The 21,709-nt window shown below is 36.9% G+C and overlaps 1 protein-coding gene and 1 pseudogene across 4 annotated transcripts in view; one reads left to right on the top strand and one right to left on the bottom strand.

Moving 5' to 3' along the window:
* Positions 1 to 21,709, top strand: part of Agtpbp1 (ATP/GTP binding protein 1) — a 260,016-nt gene that overhangs the window by 54,517 nt on the left and 183,790 nt on the right. For 3 of the 4 annotated variants that reach the window (XM_017799595.1, XM_029566327.1, XM_029566328.1), the window contains 4 exons: positions 2,884 to 2,977; positions 12,789 to 12,826; positions 17,762 to 17,970; positions 20,037 to 20,214. In XM_017799595.1, coding sequence (XP_017655084.1) covers positions 2,884 to 2,977; positions 12,789 to 12,826; positions 17,762 to 17,970; positions 20,037 to 20,214 — 519 coding nt within the window. The remainder of the gene's footprint in view (positions 1 to 2,883; positions 2,978 to 12,788; positions 12,827 to 17,761; positions 17,971 to 20,036; positions 20,215 to 21,709) is intronic. The other variant, XM_017799596.1, reaches the window with a different exon arrangement.
* On the bottom strand, positions 15,273 to 15,566 carry LOC115071362 (annotated as a pseudogene).

Below are 21,709 nucleotides of genomic sequence, written 5' to 3'. Positions count from 1 at the left end.
TTGTCTCTCTTAGCTACAAGTGGGCACTACAGTATTGGAGACCAAGATTTGAAGTCTTACATCTGAGCAGAACTTTCTGGTTAGGAACAAAATCATCAATAAGAAATAATTGTCTAAATAATTTTTTATATAGACTTAAGCCTAATGTCTGGGAAGTATTATCCCTTGAACTCTTGAATAAGTACATTGATGACTTTACTCTTTGGTTATACTTTCCTGGATATTTAAGCCCATACAGTTGGCCCAAATAAGTCAATTTATTTTTACACTTAAGGTCATTTGAGGATCTGTTCCTCAGGGCTCACATGGGCTTGGGAGGAGCCCTTGGCTCCTTTCTTTTACCAGTTCCATCTATGTGAAGATAAGTCAAAGGTCCTGCTCGACCGTGTCTGGCTTCACTTGAAAGCATGAATGAGATGTTTCCTCTGAGTTGACCCTCCTCTTTGTAGACTGGACACTGGTTCACATCCATCTCGTGGAGTCTCCATGTCCTTCCTGAACAAGAAGACAGGTGACTTGCCACAGTTACAGGACATTTTGAGAGATGTTCCATAGTTCCCTGGAACTTAGTTGAGGGCAAGAGAGTTTCAATAAAGGATTGTCTATTCAGGTTGGCCTATGGGCAAGTCGTGGGCAAGTCGTGGGCTTGCCCACTGTGAGTGGCACCATTCCCTAGGCAGGGGATCCTGCAGTGTGTAAGGGTAGAGAAAGTGAGTGCAAGCATGTATGCTGTCATTGCTCTCTGTTCCTGATTATGGATAATATGTGACCTGCTGCTTCAAATTCCTGCCACCTTGCCTCCCCTGCTGTGATGGACTGCAAAAGTAAACAGTTTCTTCCTTTAGCTGTTTTTGTCAGGGCATTTTATCACAGCAACAGGAAATGAAACTAAGTACTCTAGATTTTCATAGATGAAAAGGGAGGAGGAAGGCATTTTGTAGTATTATTAGCTGGTTTAATTATCTTCATTGATTGATAGGGAAGTAGTAGAACATAAAAGGAATAGTATTAGATCCTTTGAAAAAGCCAGAGAGAAGAGGGATCATAGAGAAGATGTCTTAAAATAAAATGTACCACCCTTCTGCACTTACTTTGCTACATTAGGTTTCAAACCCTTGAGATAAACTTTATTTTCTATGTATTTTCTGACTGTGAAATCTCAGTTTTAATGAAAGAACCTACAATTGAAATTATAGACTAGGGAATAAGAACATAGCTCAGTTGGTAAAATGCTTATTGTACAAGCATGAAGACCTGAGTTTGGATACCCAGAATCCATGTAAAAAGCTGGTACTGCATGCCTGTCATCCTAGTATTGGGGGGACAGACGGGAGGCTATCTGAAGCTTGGTGGCCAGCTAGTCTTAATAAATTACTGAGCACTAGGCTATATCAGAGACCCTGCCTCACAAAATAAGCTTGAGAGAATAGAAGAAGACACTTGACATTGACCTCTGGCCTCCCCATATATATGCATGCATGCACTCATGTATGCACACACACACAGAAATACCTATATGCATATACCATATACACATACAGTTAGAAATAAATTATAGCTCATACGTATATCATGGCAAACTAGTGATGCAGTTCTGAGAGGCGTGTGTGTGTGTGTGTAGTATATACATATATGTGTATACATTGACAGTTTAGCTGATGGATTTAGAATAATACTTAAATAGTAAACACCTATATAATTTAAAAGAAGATAAGGAAATGAATGAATTAGATAACTAATCAAAGAAGACCAGAACTAAACACAAGAAGGGGGACTGAATAAAGGAGAAAAATGAAGAAATATGCATTTGAAAATAGAAAAATTAAAATTAATTTGAATTAAAATAATTCAAAATACCTCAATTCAAGGGGATGACAAAAAAAAAAAAAAAAAGATGGAACAGCCATACAGGATAATGCATCAGTAAACAGAGGAAATTAAGATTACCTATAAAACACAGAAGCTACATTATTTTGGTGGCATTTTATTACTTAACCACTAGAATGCTAACCAATGGTTTATGTATAATTTTTTAAAGTAAACATCTGTTCAGAATTTAAAAGGATGGATGCAGTTTTCCGATTATGTCATTACTTAGTACTTGTTGTCTATAGAATACTGAAATTGTTATTTTTATAAACTGAGTTGCTTCAGTGAAGATTCTCATTATACCTCAGGAGGCCCTACTCTCCAGAGTGCTGAGTTCTGACCCTTTTGTTTAAACAAGTATCTGATTTGTTGCTGCTTTTGGGTAGTTCTCTAGAGCTGAGAGAATTACCTTGTAAGGCCCTTCCATGCCTTCTTTCCCTACTTTCCCATTTGTGTGTCATAGTGTGTGTTTTAACATGTTACTGCTGGTATCAATGATTTTCATGGTCTCTAATTTATCATGTGTGTTATCTCTGTCTCTTGAGCTGTTTCAGAACATCCATTTCTTCATGCAGCTCCTTTCATGTTGAAAGAGTGGGCCCTGGCATCATTTTCTCTAGAAATCCCTTAGTCTCATTCTGAATTGGGGATATCTCAGTGGTATAAGACAATTTGTAACTTTTAATATCTTTAGAAACTGATTTTGTAATTATTTGTTGACCCCCCCCCATTTTCCTCTGAGTTTTCTTTGAGTAGGGCCTGTAATTGCTGTCTCTCATTCCCCGCATCCACTTTTGTGGAATAAATGAAACAATTGAAATAGCTTTTTACAACTCTTTTTGGTATGTAAGTTGTTTCCATATTCCATTAAAAACAAAGCAAAACCAAATGAAAACACAACTGTTTAGAGTACTCAGAGAATCTTGATTTTGCATTTACTAAATAACTTTGAGTGTTTTTAAATATGTATCACTAAATTTATATGCAATTTTGCATCTTTTTCTTCCTTCTCAGCTGTGAATTCAGTATCTCTAGGTAAAAATGGAGTCGTGGAGCTGATGTTTAAAATCATTGGACCATTTAGTAAGAAGAATTTGGGTCTTATGAAGTGAGTAGCTGTTTTGAATGTGAGTTTTGGAAAGAGGTCCTTAGTTATTCTGAGCCCCACTGTTGTGATATGTACAATAAGCAGATTGAATTCAGTTGTATGTACAGTCTTTTCTTAGGTCTTGTATAGTGATTTTATCGTGATAAAGAGCTTCTTCATTAAAAGTAATCTTTAAAGTGGAAATTTTCAATTGAAATTAGAAATTTCAATTTACTAAATACAGTGTTTATAGAGATTTAGGCTTTTTGTACTTCCAGATACTTTAAGAGGAAATAGATCATTTATAGAATATTATTCATTCAGAAACATTTGTTGAATGCCTACTGTAGTCCTCACCCAATTTTGTAATCTTACAATGACTGTTTCCATAGTCTCATGATTATTTGTATATACATTTCTATACACACACATACACACAAGCATATATACAAACACCCATACACACATATATACATACATATACACACATATGTATGTATATGTATTTTGAGATTATATTGTGCATATATTTACTTTCATTTATTTATATATCTTTTAACCTCACTTTAGAAAGTGAAGCAATTTGCAGTTATTTTTTATGTTTAGTATTTTCTTCTGTCTAGAGCTTCTTCTGTAAAAAATTTCTTGGCATTTTGCAAACATCCACAACATAAAGTTTATACTTTATTGCATTTAGTAATAGCCATCAACATTTCACTATTTTCATTTCATTTATGTACTACCACAGTTTTGTTTAAATGTTTTCCTGAAGTAAATCATACTTTCCTTGGTATGATTATCTCTTTCTGTAAATGAATACTGTGCCTCAGTATATAGCTGTTAAACAAGGATGTGAAAATAACCTCACTACTACAGTGGTAGCCAGTGAATGATCAATTCCTTAGTATAGTCTGTGATCTGTATGTTGTTTGCCTGTCTCAGAATTGCACTGTTGCAGTTGATTTGTTTGGATAAAAAATTCAAGTTACACACATTGTTACTCATTACCTTAAGGGAGTTTGCAGCTTTCTAAAACAGTAGGATAGTACAGTGGATCCTCCCTGTGTCTGTTTCTCAGTCCCAGCAGCATTCTGCCTTTTTAATTTTATCCTTCTCTTTCTCTGTTACTGTTTTTTGGAGTATTTTAAAATATCTGCCATTGCATTTGATCTGTAAATTCTTGAGTATGATCACTATCACATATAGACTTCTCTTCATGTTACCACAGTTTCATTTCTGTGCCCAACAATAGTAATATTTCTTTAATATCATTTCATATTTTCTGTGCAAGAAATATCTTTTTAATGGTTCAATCAGAGTTCAAATGATTTCTCTGGTGGTTATATCTCATAGTTCTTTAAAATCAGTGAATAGCCTATTCTCTTCTATTTGTTGAAGGACAACTGTGGTATGTCTTTAAAATGTATCAGGTTGTGGATTAGGGTGGCTATGCTCAGGTCATTTAGCATACAGGTATAGCCTCCTTTTGTCTATTGTGACTTGACTACAGGTACCTTTTTTGTTTTGGAGACAGAACCTCCCAGGTGGCCTGGAACTCGCTATGTAGACCAGGATGGCCTCAATCTCATAGACATCTGCCTGCCTCTGCCTCCTGAGTGCTGGGAGTAAAGGCATGTGCCACCACGTCCGACTTATATTTACATTTTAAAATGAAGTATTTCATAGGTTGTGCTGGGTCCTTTGTTTTGTATTAAAGTCACTGAGCTGAGAGATCTATTCATAGAATATTCTTGTCCGTTTTCCCTTTCATGATTTGGTATTCATTCTTTCCACTGCCTGGATCTGTTTGTTTAGGGGTTGCAAAATAATGACTATTGGGGCTGGAGACGTGGTTTGGTGCTTACTGCACTTCTTGTTCTTCCAGAGGATCTGTATTGGTTCCTAGCACCCATGTCAGGTCCCTCACAGCCACATCCTCCATTTCCAGAGGATCCAACCCCCTCTTCTTCTCTGCAGCACCTGCACTCACATGGCATACAGACACATACATACTCATAAATAATGAACCTTTAAAACATAATGACTATTGGGGATGGAAAGGTAGCTTAGCAGTTAAGAGTGTCTTCAGGCACCTGCGTGTATATGTACGTACCAACCCTCCTCCATAATTAAAAATAATAAAATATAATATTTAAAAAAGGATAAATTTAGTTATATAGCAACAAATTCTTTATAAATGTTTCATAGCTAATAAATTTAAAAAAGAAAAAAATACTTGTGAGGCTTTTTTATTATTTAAAAATTTTTATCTATTATTTCTGTGTGTGTATGTTGGCCTGCACCTGGAAGTCAGAAGACATCTTTGATAGGTGGGCTCTCTGCTTCCATCTTTATGTGGATTCTGGGCCTCAAGATCAGGTTGTCAGGCCTCGAGGCAAGTGCTTTACCAGTTGAGCAATCTTACTGGCCCCCATTTTTATTATTTCTAATTATGTTTATCTCTGTGTGTGTGTGTGTGTGTGTGTGTGTGTGTGTGTGTGTGTCTGTGTGGGTATGTTCATGTGAGTGCAGTGCCTCAGGAGGCTAGAAGAAGGTGTTGGCTTCCCTGGAGCTGGAGTTTCAAGTGGTTATGAGACACCCAACTTGGGTGCTGAGAACCAGCCTCAAGTCGTCTGCAAGATCAGTGTGCAATCTTAACTGCTAAGCCATCCCTTCAGCCTGCAGACTTTATTCTTAAACAGAAAGGGTTCAGATCATTTCTTGTCTTTTCACATTTTCCTAATAAAGAGCAGAATCACTGAGTGTTGTGGTGTGTGTCTGTAATCCTAGCAGGAGTGCTGCTACTTGGAGACCACCCTGGGATACTGGGAGATGCTGTCTTTAAACAAACAAACACACAAACAAACAAATAGATTGAAGTATTTTGATAGATTACTTGTACATGTAATTATTAAATATTTGGTAGGGTGACTCAGTATGTTTACTTAGGCAAACATATGCAGCCCTAAAACATTTGGTGAAATGTAATGAAGTAAAATGTTCCTATCACAGCTAATAAAACCAACTTAACCAAGTCAGTGTAGTACAGTGGACCAAGAGACTTGGGTTTCTATGTTAGTTCTGCCCCTTATTGGTCCCATGATCCAAAGTAAGTTACTTAACCTGTTGTGTTCCTGTTTCCTGGATGTAAAAACGGTAACAGTGATTTTTATTGCTATAAACTGGTACAGGGATTTAGTGAGATGAATCCTGTTAGCACAGATGCCTGTATTAATGTACTATATTTTAGCTAAGCAGTATGGGAATATGAGGGCTAGGTAGTACTAAAAGTACACTCTGTGTGTGTGTGTGTGTGTGTGTGTGTGTGTGTGTGTGCGCGCACACTTTTTTTAAATGGTGGTGGGGATTGAGCCCATGGCCTTGTACATACTAAGCAAGTGAGCTGTATTCTCAGACCTGTTTTTAATTTACACTTCATTTTCCCCTTAAGTGCTGAAGTTCTTTACAGATTAATCTTCAGTATGAAGACCATGGTCTTCCTATACAGTCGCAGCATGTATGCCACATTACAGTTATGGCTTAATCAATAGCACTCTGACACTCAGCATCCATTTTAAGGCCAAGAGCAGACCTGAACTGTTGAGAACCTGTTCCTTCAGAATTCTCTTGGAACTCTGCTTTAGACCATGGGCTTTCTGTTTTATTCACTGTCTTCAGCAAGAAATGAGGAAGTAAAAGACCCTTATCAGAGGATTATGTCCCTTCTGATTCCTAAACTAGACCAGCACACAATCATAAACAGATACCATCAGTTTCTCCCTTTGTTTACAAGGAGATGAGCACTGTTTACTTCATATGTAAACAAATTTACATTCATACATTTTGAGTCAAGGGCAAGGAAGGGTCATAAGCAATTAAAGCCATATGACCAGCTCACCAGAGTGGCACATGGGAGTAGCACATGGCTTGTTTATGTTATGTTGCAAGGTTAGGTAAAATTCATTTGTCCAGAGTATATCCACATTGTATGTCATTACCACAGTAAAATCTTCATTACTCTGTTATATCCAAGTTACCATGTCTAATATAAAATGTTCATAGGAGAAATGGAACATTTCAAAAGCATGTTTGGCATGAAGTGTAACACAATGCTAGAGGGACTCCCTAGCTTCCTCAAGGCTGTGGGTTCAGTACTCAATACCATAAACTAGCAAATCAAAGTTCTTATAATGTCCCATATCAGATATATGAAGAACTATGCAGAAATCAGTAGGCTTAGAACTTCAGAGGAAAAAAAGTAGTTTTCTAAATTATCCCTTATTCTTTTTTTTCTTATTGGTTCTTTAAATTTGTGTGTATGCATGTGTATGTGTGGGATGCATGTGCTGTGGCATGTGATCAGAGGACAACTCTTGTGTCTTGCCCCCACCTTGCTGAGGCAGGGTCTCTTGTTGATCCTGCTGCTGCACTTTGTCTTCCAGGCTAGCTGGCCAGCAAGCATCTGGTGTATTCTCCAGCATCATTCCCTCTTAATGTAGGAGTCTGAGAGTACAGAATACCACATGCATAGTACCTGGCTTTGCAGCTTCTAAGGATCAAGCTTCATTGTCAGGCTGGTGCTGCTAGTGATTTTATCTGCTGGGCCATCTTCACAGCTCTCTGCTTACATTTTTATAGTTACTTCAAAAGAATTAAACCATTTGCTGGCCAAACATCTGTGTCTTCAGGGTCAGTTTTAGAAATCTGAGGGTCTCTACCTTTTAACTATGAAAACCCAGACACCTTGAACTTTTTGTTGTTCTTCCTCTACTTAAACAGGCTGAATCTTAAAAGGGAAGAGGATTGGGGAGGATTTGTGTTTGAAGGTTGATGCTTCCCTTCCGAATTTCAATTTTCTTGCAAATTTTAGGTTTTAGATTTAAACTGTTATTGCAGAAGGAAGCAGTTGGGGTCATTATCATAACTGTTTTCTTGAGTTTCCTCAGCAGTTTGCCTTCCCATTTCCTTCTCTCTTACAAGGACAGTAGTCAGGTTGTATAGGGCACAGCTCATGTTGAAGGTCATTGCCAGGACAGACCCCAATGTAAAATAGGTAAAACTTCATGAGTTAGACCTAGATGTTAGCTTTTCTTCTTCCCTCACTGCTCCTAAATGAGTAAGCCACAGACCTTTTGAGTTGTTGGGTTATTATTTGTAGTATTCTGTGTGAGAAATAGGAAAATTGGAAAAATAGAAAGTATACATAATTGATACTGAGAAATTATTAATCAACATAATATGAACTATGCATTTCAGTAATATTAAAATTCTTTTGTGATTTTCCTGAATCCACACCATCTTATGAGTTTAATATTTTAGAATTATTTTGTTAACATAACTTCACACTGGTTTGTAAGTGCTGAAATTTATTACCTTTTAAATAATGTTTTGGTAGAATTTTTCAGGATGACTTTGCATCAAATTGGTAATTTCTTTTAATCTAATGGAACCATGGAGCAATCTCAGTGACATTTGGAGTTAGAACTGTGTTCATATTGTAGTTTTCCAACATTATGAATAAACCAATAAAAATCATGATAGTTTTATACTAGAAACTGTCAGAAGTACTTAATTTGGTTCAAGCATGTTATAAACAGCTGGCAGTTGGGAGAAAGACATTCTGAAGAAATTTACAATAAGTTTTAAATAAAAAATTAGCTATAGGGTTTGGAGAGATGGCTCAATGGGTATAAATGCTTGCTGCTCTTGAGGGAGACTGAGTTTGATTCTCAACACCCATGGCCTTTTGCTCACAACCACCTGTAACTCCAGCTCCAAGGGATCGGGCTCCCTCTTCTGGCCTGCATAGGCACTTGCACTCATGTGCACATACCCACATATAGCAGACACAGACAACACACAGTTAGAAAAAAGAATTAGCCAAAGATGAGAAAATCCTGAGTTGATTGTATAAATTGCATCTGTTGCATTATATTATTTTCCTAGGGTTGTCGGGATTAAAGGTGTGCGCCACCACACCTGGCCTATTTATTTTTATTGTATGTGTATGTGTTCTGCTTGCATGTGTAAGTGCACCTGTGTTGTGCAGTGCCCAAGGAGGACAGAAGGGGGCGTCAAATCCCCTGAAACTGGAGTTAGAGATGGTAGTTAGCCACCATGTAGGTGCTGGCATTTGAACCTGAGACTTCTGCAAGAACAGCTGAGCTATCTCTCTAACCACTCAAAACTTTTTTTTTTTTTAATATTTTTTTATTTTTCTTTTATGTGTATGAGTGTATTGCCTGCATGTATGTGAGTGCACTCGTGTGGCGCAATGCCAAGGAGGTCAGAAGAGGGCTTCGGATTTCCCTGGAACTGGAGTTAAGGACGGTTCATAGCTGCCACATGGGTGTTGGGAATTGAACCCTGGTCCTCTGCAAGAACAATCAGTGCTCTTAACTGCTGAGCCATCTCTCCAGCCCAAAACTTTTTTTTTTTTTTAAACACAGTTAATTAGCACATTGTTTAGTAATCAGGGGAGAAAATACTTTGTCTCGGCTTAATTGTTCCCTATTTTTTCTGCTACTAGGGATTAAATCTAGGACCTCATGCATAATGGTCAAACACTCTACCACTAATCTGAGTCCCTTAATGTTGCTTACCCCAGTTGAAGGGATTTATAAAATAGCAACAGTTAAACAAGGTGCTATAAAGTGACATTTCCATATGAATTTAACAGATTTGGAGTTTTCAGCACTCCAAAAAGCTTTCAGAATTGCAAACCTTTGTGTTTTTAAGCCACTGAAATTTTCTTGCAGGATAATCTTATATTTCACATTTCTGGAAAAAGAGCTGAAGTGTGTCTCCTGTTTTTGAGGCCAAGATGGTGCTGTTTGACCATGAGCCTCCTTATACTCTCATTTAAGAATCAGTGTGTTGTTTTGTTCTCCATCCATCAGACAGGAAGTCTTTGGTCTTCAGGTTTGCCAAGTCATCCTTCTGAGAATTGCTACAGGGAGCAAAACCAGTCTCTTTTTTGATCCTGAAAGTAGCTCTGTCCCCATCCAGGTGAATTTACCTCTTAGATTTGTCTGTCACAGTCCAGAATACAAACCCTTCTAGCCAGTCTAGGAGAGACAGAAGTAGAGCATGCAGTAGCTGAAGGGCTTCAGCAGCCTTTGGCTCATGTGATTAAACTGCCTCCTGTCCTAGGTGCTTCAAGCACCTCAGTACCTGGGTAGGTGGCTCAGTGGTCTTTGCCAGAACAGAAAGCACTTCCTAGACAGCTGGCCATGGACAGCTTCCCTTTGGTCAGCAAATGGCTTATCTAATTCATTTTTTCCACATAGAATTTTTATGTGATTTTAGGCATATCGTATTCTAAAGTACATAGCTTCCAAATCCATGAATCATGCCATTTCCAACCAGGATTATTTTAAGAATTATGATAGAAAGCACACAAATTAAAAAAGTACCTATGATGGTACTTGGCACCATGTCTTACGGAATAGTTTTCTTTTTCTATTTAGTTTTTATGAAGACCTGTTTGATTTGGAAGATCTATTTATCTTTTTGCTTAATTTTTAACATTTATTTATTAACTTTATGTATATGAGTGTTTTTCCTGCCTGCATGCAAATGAACCCATGAGTGCAATACTCCCAGAGGCCAGAAGAGGGCATTGGATCCCCTGGAATTGGAGTTATGGATGATAACCACTATGTGGCTGCCTGGAACCAAGCCTGGGCCTTCTGCAAGGGCAGCCAGTGCTTGTAACCACTGAGCCATCTCTTCAGCCCCATTTTGGCCATCTTTAAAAAAGGTTTATATATATATACATATATATATATATATATATTTTTTTTTTTATTTATTTTTTTTTTTATTTTTTTTTTTGAGACAGGTCTCACTTAGCCCAGCTGATCTGGAACTTGCTATGGAGACCAGGCTGGGTTTGAGCTCACAGAGATCTGCCTACCTCTTCCTCCCAAGTGCTTTTATTAGACTCAAAAATTATTTTTTTATTTTGTGTATATTTGCTTGCACATATGTATGTGTACCATGTGTATGCCTGGTGCCCACGGAGACCAGAAAAGTGCATTGTTTCTCCTGGAACTGGTATTATAGATGGTTGTGAGCTGCCACGTGGATGCCAGTAACTAAACCCCAATCCTCTGCAAGGGCAGCTAATGCTCCTAACTACTGAGCTGTCTCTCCATCCCCAATTCTGGCCAATTTTAATGCTGTCTGTACTCATCTTGAGAATGTTATCTTGAGAATGTTTATTCTGAGAGTTGTATAATCATGTACATTATTGCACAAGTATAAAAGCATGATCATACAAAAATATATGTCCAATTTCTATGCCTCAGATAGGAAGCCTTTAGTGCAAGTAGGGCTCCTTGGGCTTTTGAGACAATAGAAATTCTGCATATAATTTCATGTTTATTTTAATAATACCAAAACTTCACATTGTTTTTAGGAAGTTATAGATATTTGTAATATTTGTAATATTTTTTAAAGCATACATTTGTTTTTATTTTATGACTATTATCATAAGTAAAGTTTACACATTTGTTTTGTGCTAAACCAGTGTAACTATTTAGAACTTTCTTTCCCTGGGCATTTCTTTGAGCACTTTTTATGTAGTTAAGAAGTGCAATTTCAGGGTTTATTGTGAATAAATCTGTCCATTGTAAACGTTTTAGTCAGTTACACTCTTTATGTTTTCTATGTGTAGTCAATCTGCCTCTCATTTTTCACATTTGCCTTTTATTTGTGAGTTTGAATTTCTTTTCATAGGTATATATTAATTATGTAGATTGTAAAATTATCTTTGGAAGAGAAGTTTGTTTTCTAATATAAACCCATGAAGAACAAGTGTCTAGTAGGCATTCAACAAATGGTTAATGGTGAATGAAATGCTTAAGTTTTATAATATACATATTTTTAGTGAAAGCTGACATCTTATAAGCACATATTATAGTATGTGGGCTTAATGTTTTTTAAGATGAAACTCAGTACCATTTTTTTCCAGTAACCCATTTAAAAAAAATGAATTTTGCCGGGCATGGTGGCGCATGCCTTTAATCCCAGCACTCGGGAGGCAGAGGCAGGCGGAACTCTGTGAGTTCAAGGCCAAGGCCAGCCTGGTCTACATAGTGAGTTCCAGGACAGCTGGGGCTACAGGGAGACCCTGTCTCAAAAAAGACCAAAAAAAAAAATTTATAGGCTTTCTACAGTGATAGATAATACATATTTTTTTGGCTGATTAAGGGCAGCTGATTTCACTGTGTCTGAGGATGTTCAAGAAAATATTTATCTTCAATTTTTAAAATTATTTTCTTGTTCTCTAAAGGGTAATGAAAGTTTTTGAGATAATTTGGCTTATTTGTGATGATAGCTTCAGAGTTCTTCAGTTTACAGTTGTTATCATCTTAAATATGGGGATTATAGCATGGCAGAATTGAAATACCTTAATATCAAAGTTATGAGAGCACCTGTAGAATTCTGTGAATTGAACTGTTAACATTCGTTTTTATTTCAATTATTTTGTAAGCCAGGGCCTGTGATTTTTCAGTGTGACTGTTTTGCATTCTCTTAAAAAGTCAAATACAAATGCAGAATTGAGTTCATTTATCTAATTTCTGGCATAAGGACTTAGACAATGTTAATTTTCATTAAAATTTTTGAAATACTTTGACTATTTTAATCTTCATGTCTAATTTTAAACTGAAAGGACAGATGAATACAAATAAAAATTATCAGTGCAAAAAAAGAACTAAGTTTGAAGTAGCTAATAGATGATATTTGACAAGATTGTATGTTCTGATTGCTGTAGACTAATTTTACTAGTTTTGTTGTTGTTTGTGTTTTCTTGTTGTGTTGACAGGGTTGCTTTAGACACTCTTGCTGCATTGCTAAAATCAAGTAAGTTTTCAAATACTAGAAATAGCTACTATATTTAGAGGATTCTAATTACTATGTTCAAGAACCTGGAAGTGTAGATTTAGTGTATAGTTTTAAAGCTGATTTCTTAGAGTAAATAAAGCTCCTGATATATTAGATTCAAATATACTTGAATAAATTATCCAAATATAGTAAATAAATTAAAGCTCAATACACGTTATTGTAATGCACTATCAACTGCATTAGTATTATATAATGCCTATCAACTACATAAAACTTGATTTTTAACTTAGTGTCTTTTATTATAAATTTTTTACCATAAATTCAAATTTATAGCATTTAAAAAAATGATATGATGTGGATTTGTAAAGCACCCTGTCTTCAGAATTGAAGCTTGTCTTAACGCTTTCAGAGAATAAGTATTTACATTTATAGGTTTTTTTTCTTTTTTTCTCTCACCAACATACTCAGTATCTCTTGAAATATTTTCACTATTGCTCTCCTGTATCATCAACTGATTAAATTAACATAGTAGTTTTGACAATTAGTCTCGAAGATCAATGTCGATGGCTTTCATATGCCCCCCTTTTCCCAATACATAACTAATAGGAAATTAGTTTTTAAAAGATCTGTTGTCAGGGCTAGGGCCTCCTTGTTCTTAAGTTTTAATTGCTGGATTCTTTTTTAATAATAGAAGATGATTAATTAAACCATCATTTTATTAAGGCATGATGGCAGGTATTTGTAATCCAAATCCTTGGTAGGCAGATGCAGGATGATTACATGTGAGTTTGAGGCCAACCTGGTCTACACAGTGAGTGTCAGGTCAGCCAGGGTCATATAGGAAGACCCTATCTCAAAAAACCAGAAATAAGTAAAAATATAATCTTTATTATTCATCAGAATTCTCACTTAGCACTTTTATTCTTGGAATGAAATAGATAGTACTCAACTGTGTAGCATTATTGTCATATGTGATGTAATAAACTTTAAACCAAGATACATATGTGAATTAGCTTAAGAAGGTATTTATAGCTGGGCATGGTGGTGTAGGCCTGTAGTCCCAGCACTTGGGAGCCAGAGGCAGGTGGATCTCTATGTTCAAGGCTTACCTGGTCTACATAGGGAGCTCCAGGCCAGCTGGGGCTACAAGGGGAAGCCCTGTTTCAGAAAAGACCAAAAAAGAAAAAAAAAAGAAAAAAAGGAAGGTATTTATAAACTTTCTTTGATGTGGTTATAATTCACACTACATAAACATTAATTGTTAAATGAATAAAGACGTATCTTTTATTTGAAGTGGATAAAAATAGCTGTTTAATCCTTTATTAAAGCTTACTGATTTTTTCAGAATCACTGATAAAGTCATTCGAAATTAGTAAAATCTAAAACTCTGCTTCAGATGTCTTAGAATTCAGTTAATCTGAGATGGCCGATGCGGTTATCTTCATTTTAAGGAGGAGTCTTCCTTTTCTCCCCTTCTTTTGCAAAGGAAAGAGTTGGGGCAAATGTCTGTTTACTCTGTCAGGCTGACAAGTAATTTATATTCAATATGCCTTCAAATTAAATTTCACACTAAGTAGGATGAGATTTAATATTACAGAATAATATTTATTAGTAGACTGCACATTTTTAAATGGACCATGGCATTTCGGAGCATCCTTAGGTATATTTTTGAAAATTCTGTGTTGGGGGCAGCCACTTATTAAGTATAAGTGTGGCAGAGCGTAAGGTAAAGGAAAGAACATGCAGATAGGCAGCCAGTTGAACTGCTAGAGTGTAAAGCTGATGCTGTAGCTTAAAGGAAAATTAAAGTTTCTTGTGTTTACAGAGGGGAGACAAGCTCATAGGGAGTTTTGTACCTTGACTACATAAATAAAGCCCTTTTACTAATTTATTTTAATTGTGCTTACTGCAGATTGTAGGTAGCTCTGTTTATTTCTTTTAAGGGTCAATTCAGCACCTGCGTCTGAATTATATTGAATTTCTAATTAGGCATTTCATTAGAAATTAACATTTTAAAAAATATTTTATTATTTTTATTTTATGTGTATGCGTGTATTGCCTGCACCCATGTGCAATGCCCATGGAGGACAGAAAGAGGCTGTCGGATCCCCTGGAACTGGAGTCACAGACAGTTGTTGGCTGCCATGTCAGACAATTGTTAGCTGCCATGTGGGTGCTGGAATTTGAATCCGGGTCTTCTGCAAGAACAACCAGTGTTCTTAACTGCCAGCCCCAGAAATTAACATTTTTTCTTTTTTGGTCTTTTTGAGACAGGGTCTCCCTGTAGCCCCAGCTGTCTTGGAACTCACTATGTAGACCAGGCTGGCCTCAAACTCACAGAGATACGCCAGCCTCTGCCTCCTGAGTGCTGGGATTAAAGGCGTGTGCTACCACGCCCGGCCAGAAATTAACATTTTTTAAAAACAAGCTCTGGCAAGTTTTTATTAAAGAAACCATTCTGGGTTTACTTGTCAGCAGTCTGTTCTGGCATGCTTTTAGTAATATCAGAATCTCCTGGATCAGTGACAGCCAGTGTGGGAACTGTAGTGATGGACATCAGTTTTGACTAACATGGCATAGTTTTCTATTTCTGATTTCTTTAAAGTTGGGCAGTTGTTACTAAGGATGACCAATTTGACTATGTGATCATCTTTAGTATCTGCTTGTACCCCAGTACATATTTTCCACTTTTTGTAACAAGTTGGAGCCTAGAGTTGATCAGGTCCAGAGACGTTTCTGCCTTCTTTGTGACCATCATCTTCCTGTCTTAGGTGCGGAACTGCCCCCAACCAAGAGGGCCAGGGCTAATACTTCTTATAAATACCATTTATTTAGGCTATTGGGAATTCTAGCTGAAGCAAATTTTTTAATTGTTACAATGATCGTAACGACTTTTAACTAAATCATACAGCTAGTAAAGGCTTATAAATATAAAGTGGTGTAAACAAAGTAAATACTCGTTTTAAGTGTGCAGCCTTTTTGATTCAAGGTCTCCTATCCCCCAGGCTGGCCTGGAACATACTGTGTAGACAAGGATGATCTTGAACTTCTGATCCTTCTAACCTCTACCTGCCCAGGCCTGAGATAACAGATGTTCACCACCGTGTCTGGTTTATGTGGTGTTGGGAAGCACTCTACCAACAATCCTAGCTTTAAAACATAAGAAACTTTCGTTGGTCAAAACAGTTGAACTGATTGTGCCCATAGCCACAGCTTTAGAACTAGCTATTATAGAGACAATAGAGGGTCTTTTTGTTTTATCAACCCAGGTTGGCAATCTTCCTGCTTTGCCTCCCAAGTGCTAATATCAGGCATACACTACCATACCCAATTTACAATAGAGGTTTTAAAAGTGCTCTGATAACAAAATGTTCTCCCCTTGAGTGTAGTTCTGAAAGAGGATGAGTTAAGTTTGTTTCTTAGTGTTGTGTATTAGGCTACGGAAGCATTTTGAGACTAACGATCCATTCAGGCAGTTAAAGCCAGCATCATCTTGGTGTCCATACCTACACCAAGGCCCCTAGTGGATAAATTTGAGATGAAGAAGGGATTAGAGGTTTTTTGTAGCTAAGTAACTTCAGATAGTTTGGTGTTCCAATTCTACTAATTTTTCAGCTCTTGTAATAGACCCACCAGAGCAGCTCTGGGTAGCTCTGTATGTTGTGATGATATTATTTCATTGCTCCTGTTCAGTAAAACACTCTTTGGTTCATAATCATTTTTAAAATAATATTTTATTTATTTTTAATTCTTTTATGTATCTGACCGTATTGCCTGCATATATGTAAGTGCACCCATGGTGTGCAATGCCCATGGAGTTAAGAAGAGGGCATCAGATCCCCTGGAACTGGAGTTACAGACAGTTGTTAGCCACCATGTAAGTGCTGGAAATCAAACCTGGGTCCTCTGCAAGAGCAGCCAGTTCTCTTAACCACTGAGCCATCTCTCTAGCTGTGATTTATAATCTTAAATATAATAAAGTCAGTTCAAATTTGTGGATTTCTTTTAATTGTATTCCATTAAAATTGATCATTTGCAAAAATCTTTAGTTTTCACTACAGTAAAAATTTAATGCCTAAGCCAGATGTGCTGGCACATGCCTTAATCCCAGCGCTCAGGAGGCAGAGGCAGGCCAGCCAGGTCTACATAGTGAGTTCTAGGCTAGTTGGGGCTACAGGAAGACCCAGTCTCAAGAACGAATGAACAAAACCCCCCAAAAACCCAAACCAGAGCAAACAAGCAAAATTAATGCCTAAAACAACCGTTTTCTAATCATGTAGTATTTTGGGTCGGGAGAGATGGCTCAGCGGTTAAGACTACTAGCTGCTCTTGTAGAGGACCCAGGTTTTGTTCTCAGTATCTACAAGGCAGCTGATGCCCTTTTCTGGCCTCTGCAGGGCATTGTATGCATGGCTGCATTTACATACATACAGGCAAAACATATAAAATAACGTGAATAAATAAAAATTTAAAAATGGTGTAGTACTTTTTCCCTTAATGTACTTCAAGTTGTTTTAAATTTTGTTAAGGAGTGAATATGTAGTTGTGGAATAAGAATACTTTCACTAGAAACATAAAGATATAGACCTTGTCTTAGTAAAGAAATTTAAGAAATTAATTTAAAATTTTTTTTGTGTTTTTGAGATAGGGTACTTACATGCAGACCCTGCTGGCCTCAAACTTATAATCTTCCCGCTTGTTGGGATTACAGATGTGTACCACCATGCCCAGCTAGTAAACAAATTTTAATATTTGTAAACCATGAAAATTCTTAGAAAACGTCATGTGATCTGAAACTTGGCATAATTATTTTGTTAGAAAATTATTTAAATGTGTGTGTTGTCTTTTTTTGGATGAGAACTTATATATTTAGGTTATACTTTGATTTGCCTTATTTTAGAACTTTCTACTGTCATTTAAAAAATACTCTTTCTCAATTTTCTTTTGTTAAAGAAACAAATGCCAGGAGAGCTGTAGACAGAGGATATGTTCAAGTGCTGTTAACGATTTATGTAGATTGGCACCGCCATGATAATCGGCATAGAAACATGCTCATCCGGAAAGGCATTTTACAGAGCTTAAAAAGTGTTACAAACATCAAGTTGGGAAGAAAAGCATTTATTGATGCTAATGGGATGAAAATTCTATATAACACTTCACAAGTAAGTTATTTTCTTCCCATTCTATTTATGTACTAATGGTATGATTTTGGTTTATAAGGAAACTGAAATAATGTGCAAGCACTCAGAAAAGTATATGTATGGTAAATATATTGTTTCTTAAAACCATAAAGCACAATCATATTTCTCATATGACCTCAGAGGCAGTTGGATTAAGTGGTCAGTGCACATCTGTACATTGTGAGATTCTTCCTTTGAAAAGATTATAGGAAGCCGTATGCTGTATAAAGCCTACAGCAGGAGAGGAACAGGACGGGAGCTTGTATGGCTATGTCTGAGGTTGACTGTACTGACTCAGTTTTGTGTGCGCTCCTCATAAGATATCTGAGGATTCTTGCTAGCTGGCAGGGCAGTTGTGTTGTCAGTGTTGGCAATGTCTCCTGTTGGATAGAGCCATTTTAAAATGCAGAAGGTACAGAAGTAAAAACTAGAAGTAGCCATGCCCAGCTCTGCTAGCCATCTCAAATACATACATTCATGACAGTACGTTCAATGAGATCTTTTCCAGCTCTGTAGAAGACTGTTGGGTAGAGGGAATGAATTAGACATGTGGCAGTTTTTAGAAGGCTTCAGATATTAGGAAGGAGCCTGTTCTTTGAAACTACCAGTCAGTTAGTCTGGTTATGTTTCTCGGTTTACCACGTAATAAACAACCTTTCTGCATGACAGTGGTTAAGGTTCCTGAACACTTTGTTTTTTTAACCTGAGTGTTTTCTCTTTCTCTAAAAATCTTAATTAAACCTGCTTTTGTTGTCCTAATACAAGAAGCAATAAATATTTATTGTGTGATGATGTAGATTGGGTGGTTTAACATTCCTGAGCTTTAATCTTGCATCTGTTTGGCAAAGTCAGATGTGCAGATATATAGTAAAGATTTTATGACGCATCAGAGTGCCACAGAAATGCCAGTTCCCACTAGTAATACTGTTAAATGATAGTTTATCTATTAACTAATTAATTAGTTAATTTTTTGAGACACGGTCTCCCTGTAGCCCTAACTGTTCTGGAACTCACTATGTATACCAGGCTGGCCTGGATCTCACAGAGATCTGCCTGCCTCTGCCTCCTGTGTGCTGGGACTAAAGGTGTGTGCCACCACGCCGAGCTTCTTTTTATTTTGTAAACCTTCCTTATGTTAACACTTTATTCCTCTTCTCCTTAAACATTCTTTTTCATTCCCTGGACTTGCTGCTTATCTCCTAAGTGGTTCTTACATAGTATTTTTGTTTTTTGTCAAGATGGTACTAAGGGCTGGAGGAATGGCTCAACAGAGTACTGGCTGCTCTTTCAGAAGATCTGGGTTCAAATCCCAGCACTTACATGTTGGCTAACAACCATTCATAACTTCAGTTCCAGGGGGATCCAACACCCTTTTCTGGCCTCCCTGGGCACTGCATGACATGGGTGCACTTAACGTACATGCAGAGGTAACACTCATACACATAAAAAAAAAAATTTTTTTTAAAAAAGGTGGTACTAGGCCGGGCGTGGTGGCGCATGCTTTTAATCCCAGCACTTGGGAAGCAGAGACAGGCGAACTCAGTGAGCTCAAGGCCACTGTGGTCTACATAGTTCCAGGACAGCTGGGCTACAGGGAGACTCTGTCTCAAAAAGACCGAAAAAAAAAAAATTAAAAATGTGTTACTGATTTTTGCATGGTTAAACTTATAGGAAACGTTGTACTGAATTTGTCACATGTGATTCTTACTTACAATAGATACTCTGTCCTGGAGTGGTGGTGCACAGGCCTTTAATCCCAGCACTCAAGAGGAAGAGGCAGGTGGATTCTGTGAGATCAAGGCCAGCCTGGTTTACATAGTGAGTTCCAGGTCAGCTGGGGCTACAAGGAGACCTTGTCTCAAAAAACAAAAGCAAAACAATAACAAAAAATAGATATTTCTGAAGAATAAAGCTATTTTATAATTATCTTATATTAAAATACCAGTTTTTGTGATACTTGTCTCTGGGAAATTATTAATATATTAACATTTTGAACACAACCCTGATTAGCTATTTGTACTAAAGGTAAACTTTCCTTTTTTCAACAGGAATGCTTGGCAGTTAGGACTCTTGATTCTCTTGTCAACACTTCTAGTTTGATAATGAGAAAGTGTTTTCCCAAAAATCGCCTGCCACTCCCAACCATTAAAAGTTCTTTCCACTTTGAGTTGCCGGTTATCCCTGTGACTGGTCCTGTGGCCCAGCTCTACAGCTTACCCCCTGAAGGTAGGAAGGACCATGGTTACCACTGGCTTTTGTCGGTTCTTGGAATTGGGGGACTCTGTTGACATTCTTTTTCCTCTTGTGTCTATTTCTCAGTAAAAGGAATGAACATGAGAAATTTTCATATTTTATTTTAGTTAATAAACAGTTCTTTAAATATAAGAAGTCTAATAATTAAGGAAAATAGTATGGTATGTGTTCCATATATTTGAATGTGAATTGTGAAAACATACAAGAAAATTAGTTGATAATGTAAAATTTCAAAGTATCATATAGTAATGTTAAATACTTAGATAATTGTTCAGGATTATATTTGTAGTGTTTTAGTGATTTTAAACATTTTTATTAAATTTTACTATTTTTAGTTTGTGTGTGTGTGCACACGTACTTGTGGAGGTCAGAGGATGACTTGAGGGAGTTGATTTCACTATGGAAGTATTGGGGATTGAATTTAGAACATCCGTCTTGCCAGCAGGCTCTTCTACCTGCTGAACCAATTTTATTTGTTTATTTTTTTCCTGTAACAAAAACTTGCGTATAACTTAGAAAAAAAATGTCTGATTTTTAGAGGTAGGCTGTTTTCATTTTTTATGTAATACGTTAGGTATATAGTAAGAAAGAATTTAAGCTTTTTAGTGTGAGGTTTAATTTTTTGGTAATATCTAGTGAAATGGGAAAGGGAAAATAGTTGTGGATAATCATAGGATTTCTAGTCTATTTTCTTACTAAGTTTTGAAAAAAAGTGAAGGTCTTTTTAAAAAATAATATTTTTATTCTTTGATAATTTCATAGTTTACTTTGATCATATTCAACCCCTTTCTCATCTCTCAGATCCATCCCCATCTCCCTTCCCCTAACTTTATGTTATCTTGTTTTTGTTTTGATACAGTTTCACTATGTAGCCCAGGTTGGAACTCGCTTGCTTAGAACTCACTGACATCTGCCTGCCTCTACTTCTTTAGTGCTGGGATTAAAAGTGTACACACCGTGCCTGGCCCTCTTTTTTTTTTTTTTTAAATAGAAATACAAATTGTATTGGGATAGTGATTATCAATTTGTCCTGGGAAGCCTATTAAGCTAATTGCAAAAGAGAAGTGATGCTTTAGGAGCCAGTGTACATTTGATAATGGGAAGGGGATAATAAGGGTATCAGGTTCTTTTCCTAGAATTTGTAGGGTTTTTTCTCTTCCTTGACGAATCATAGATGCAAGAGTGTCTACTTCTGTAAGAAAGCGAGGAGCGCCCCCTACTGGCATGTGAAGCCATTCTAGTACTCCGTGTGGCTGATGAATTGCTCCCACCATGGTGGGGGAGGAATTAAAAATTAAGAGTTGAACCAGCAGCTTGGGGTCATATCTGGCTAGTGATGCTTTTTGGAAGTGGTTGTTAATTATTTGGAGAGCCTTTTTGGCATCTGGGTTTAGATACCATCTGGAGGCTGGGTTTTTGTCTCCCTTTAAGAGATCAAAGAGTGGCTGTAATTGACTTGTGGGGATGG

Source organism: Nannospalax galili, unplaced genomic scaffold, assembly GCF_000622305.1.
Source record: "Nannospalax galili isolate Female #2095 unplaced genomic scaffold, S.galili_v1.0 scaffold1819, whole genome shotgun sequence".
Lineage (NCBI taxonomy): Eukaryota > Metazoa > Chordata > Mammalia > Rodentia > Spalacidae > Nannospalax > Nannospalax galili.
The sequence above is the reverse complement of the archived record's forward strand: the minus strand, read 5'-3'. Positions and strand labels throughout refer to the sequence as shown.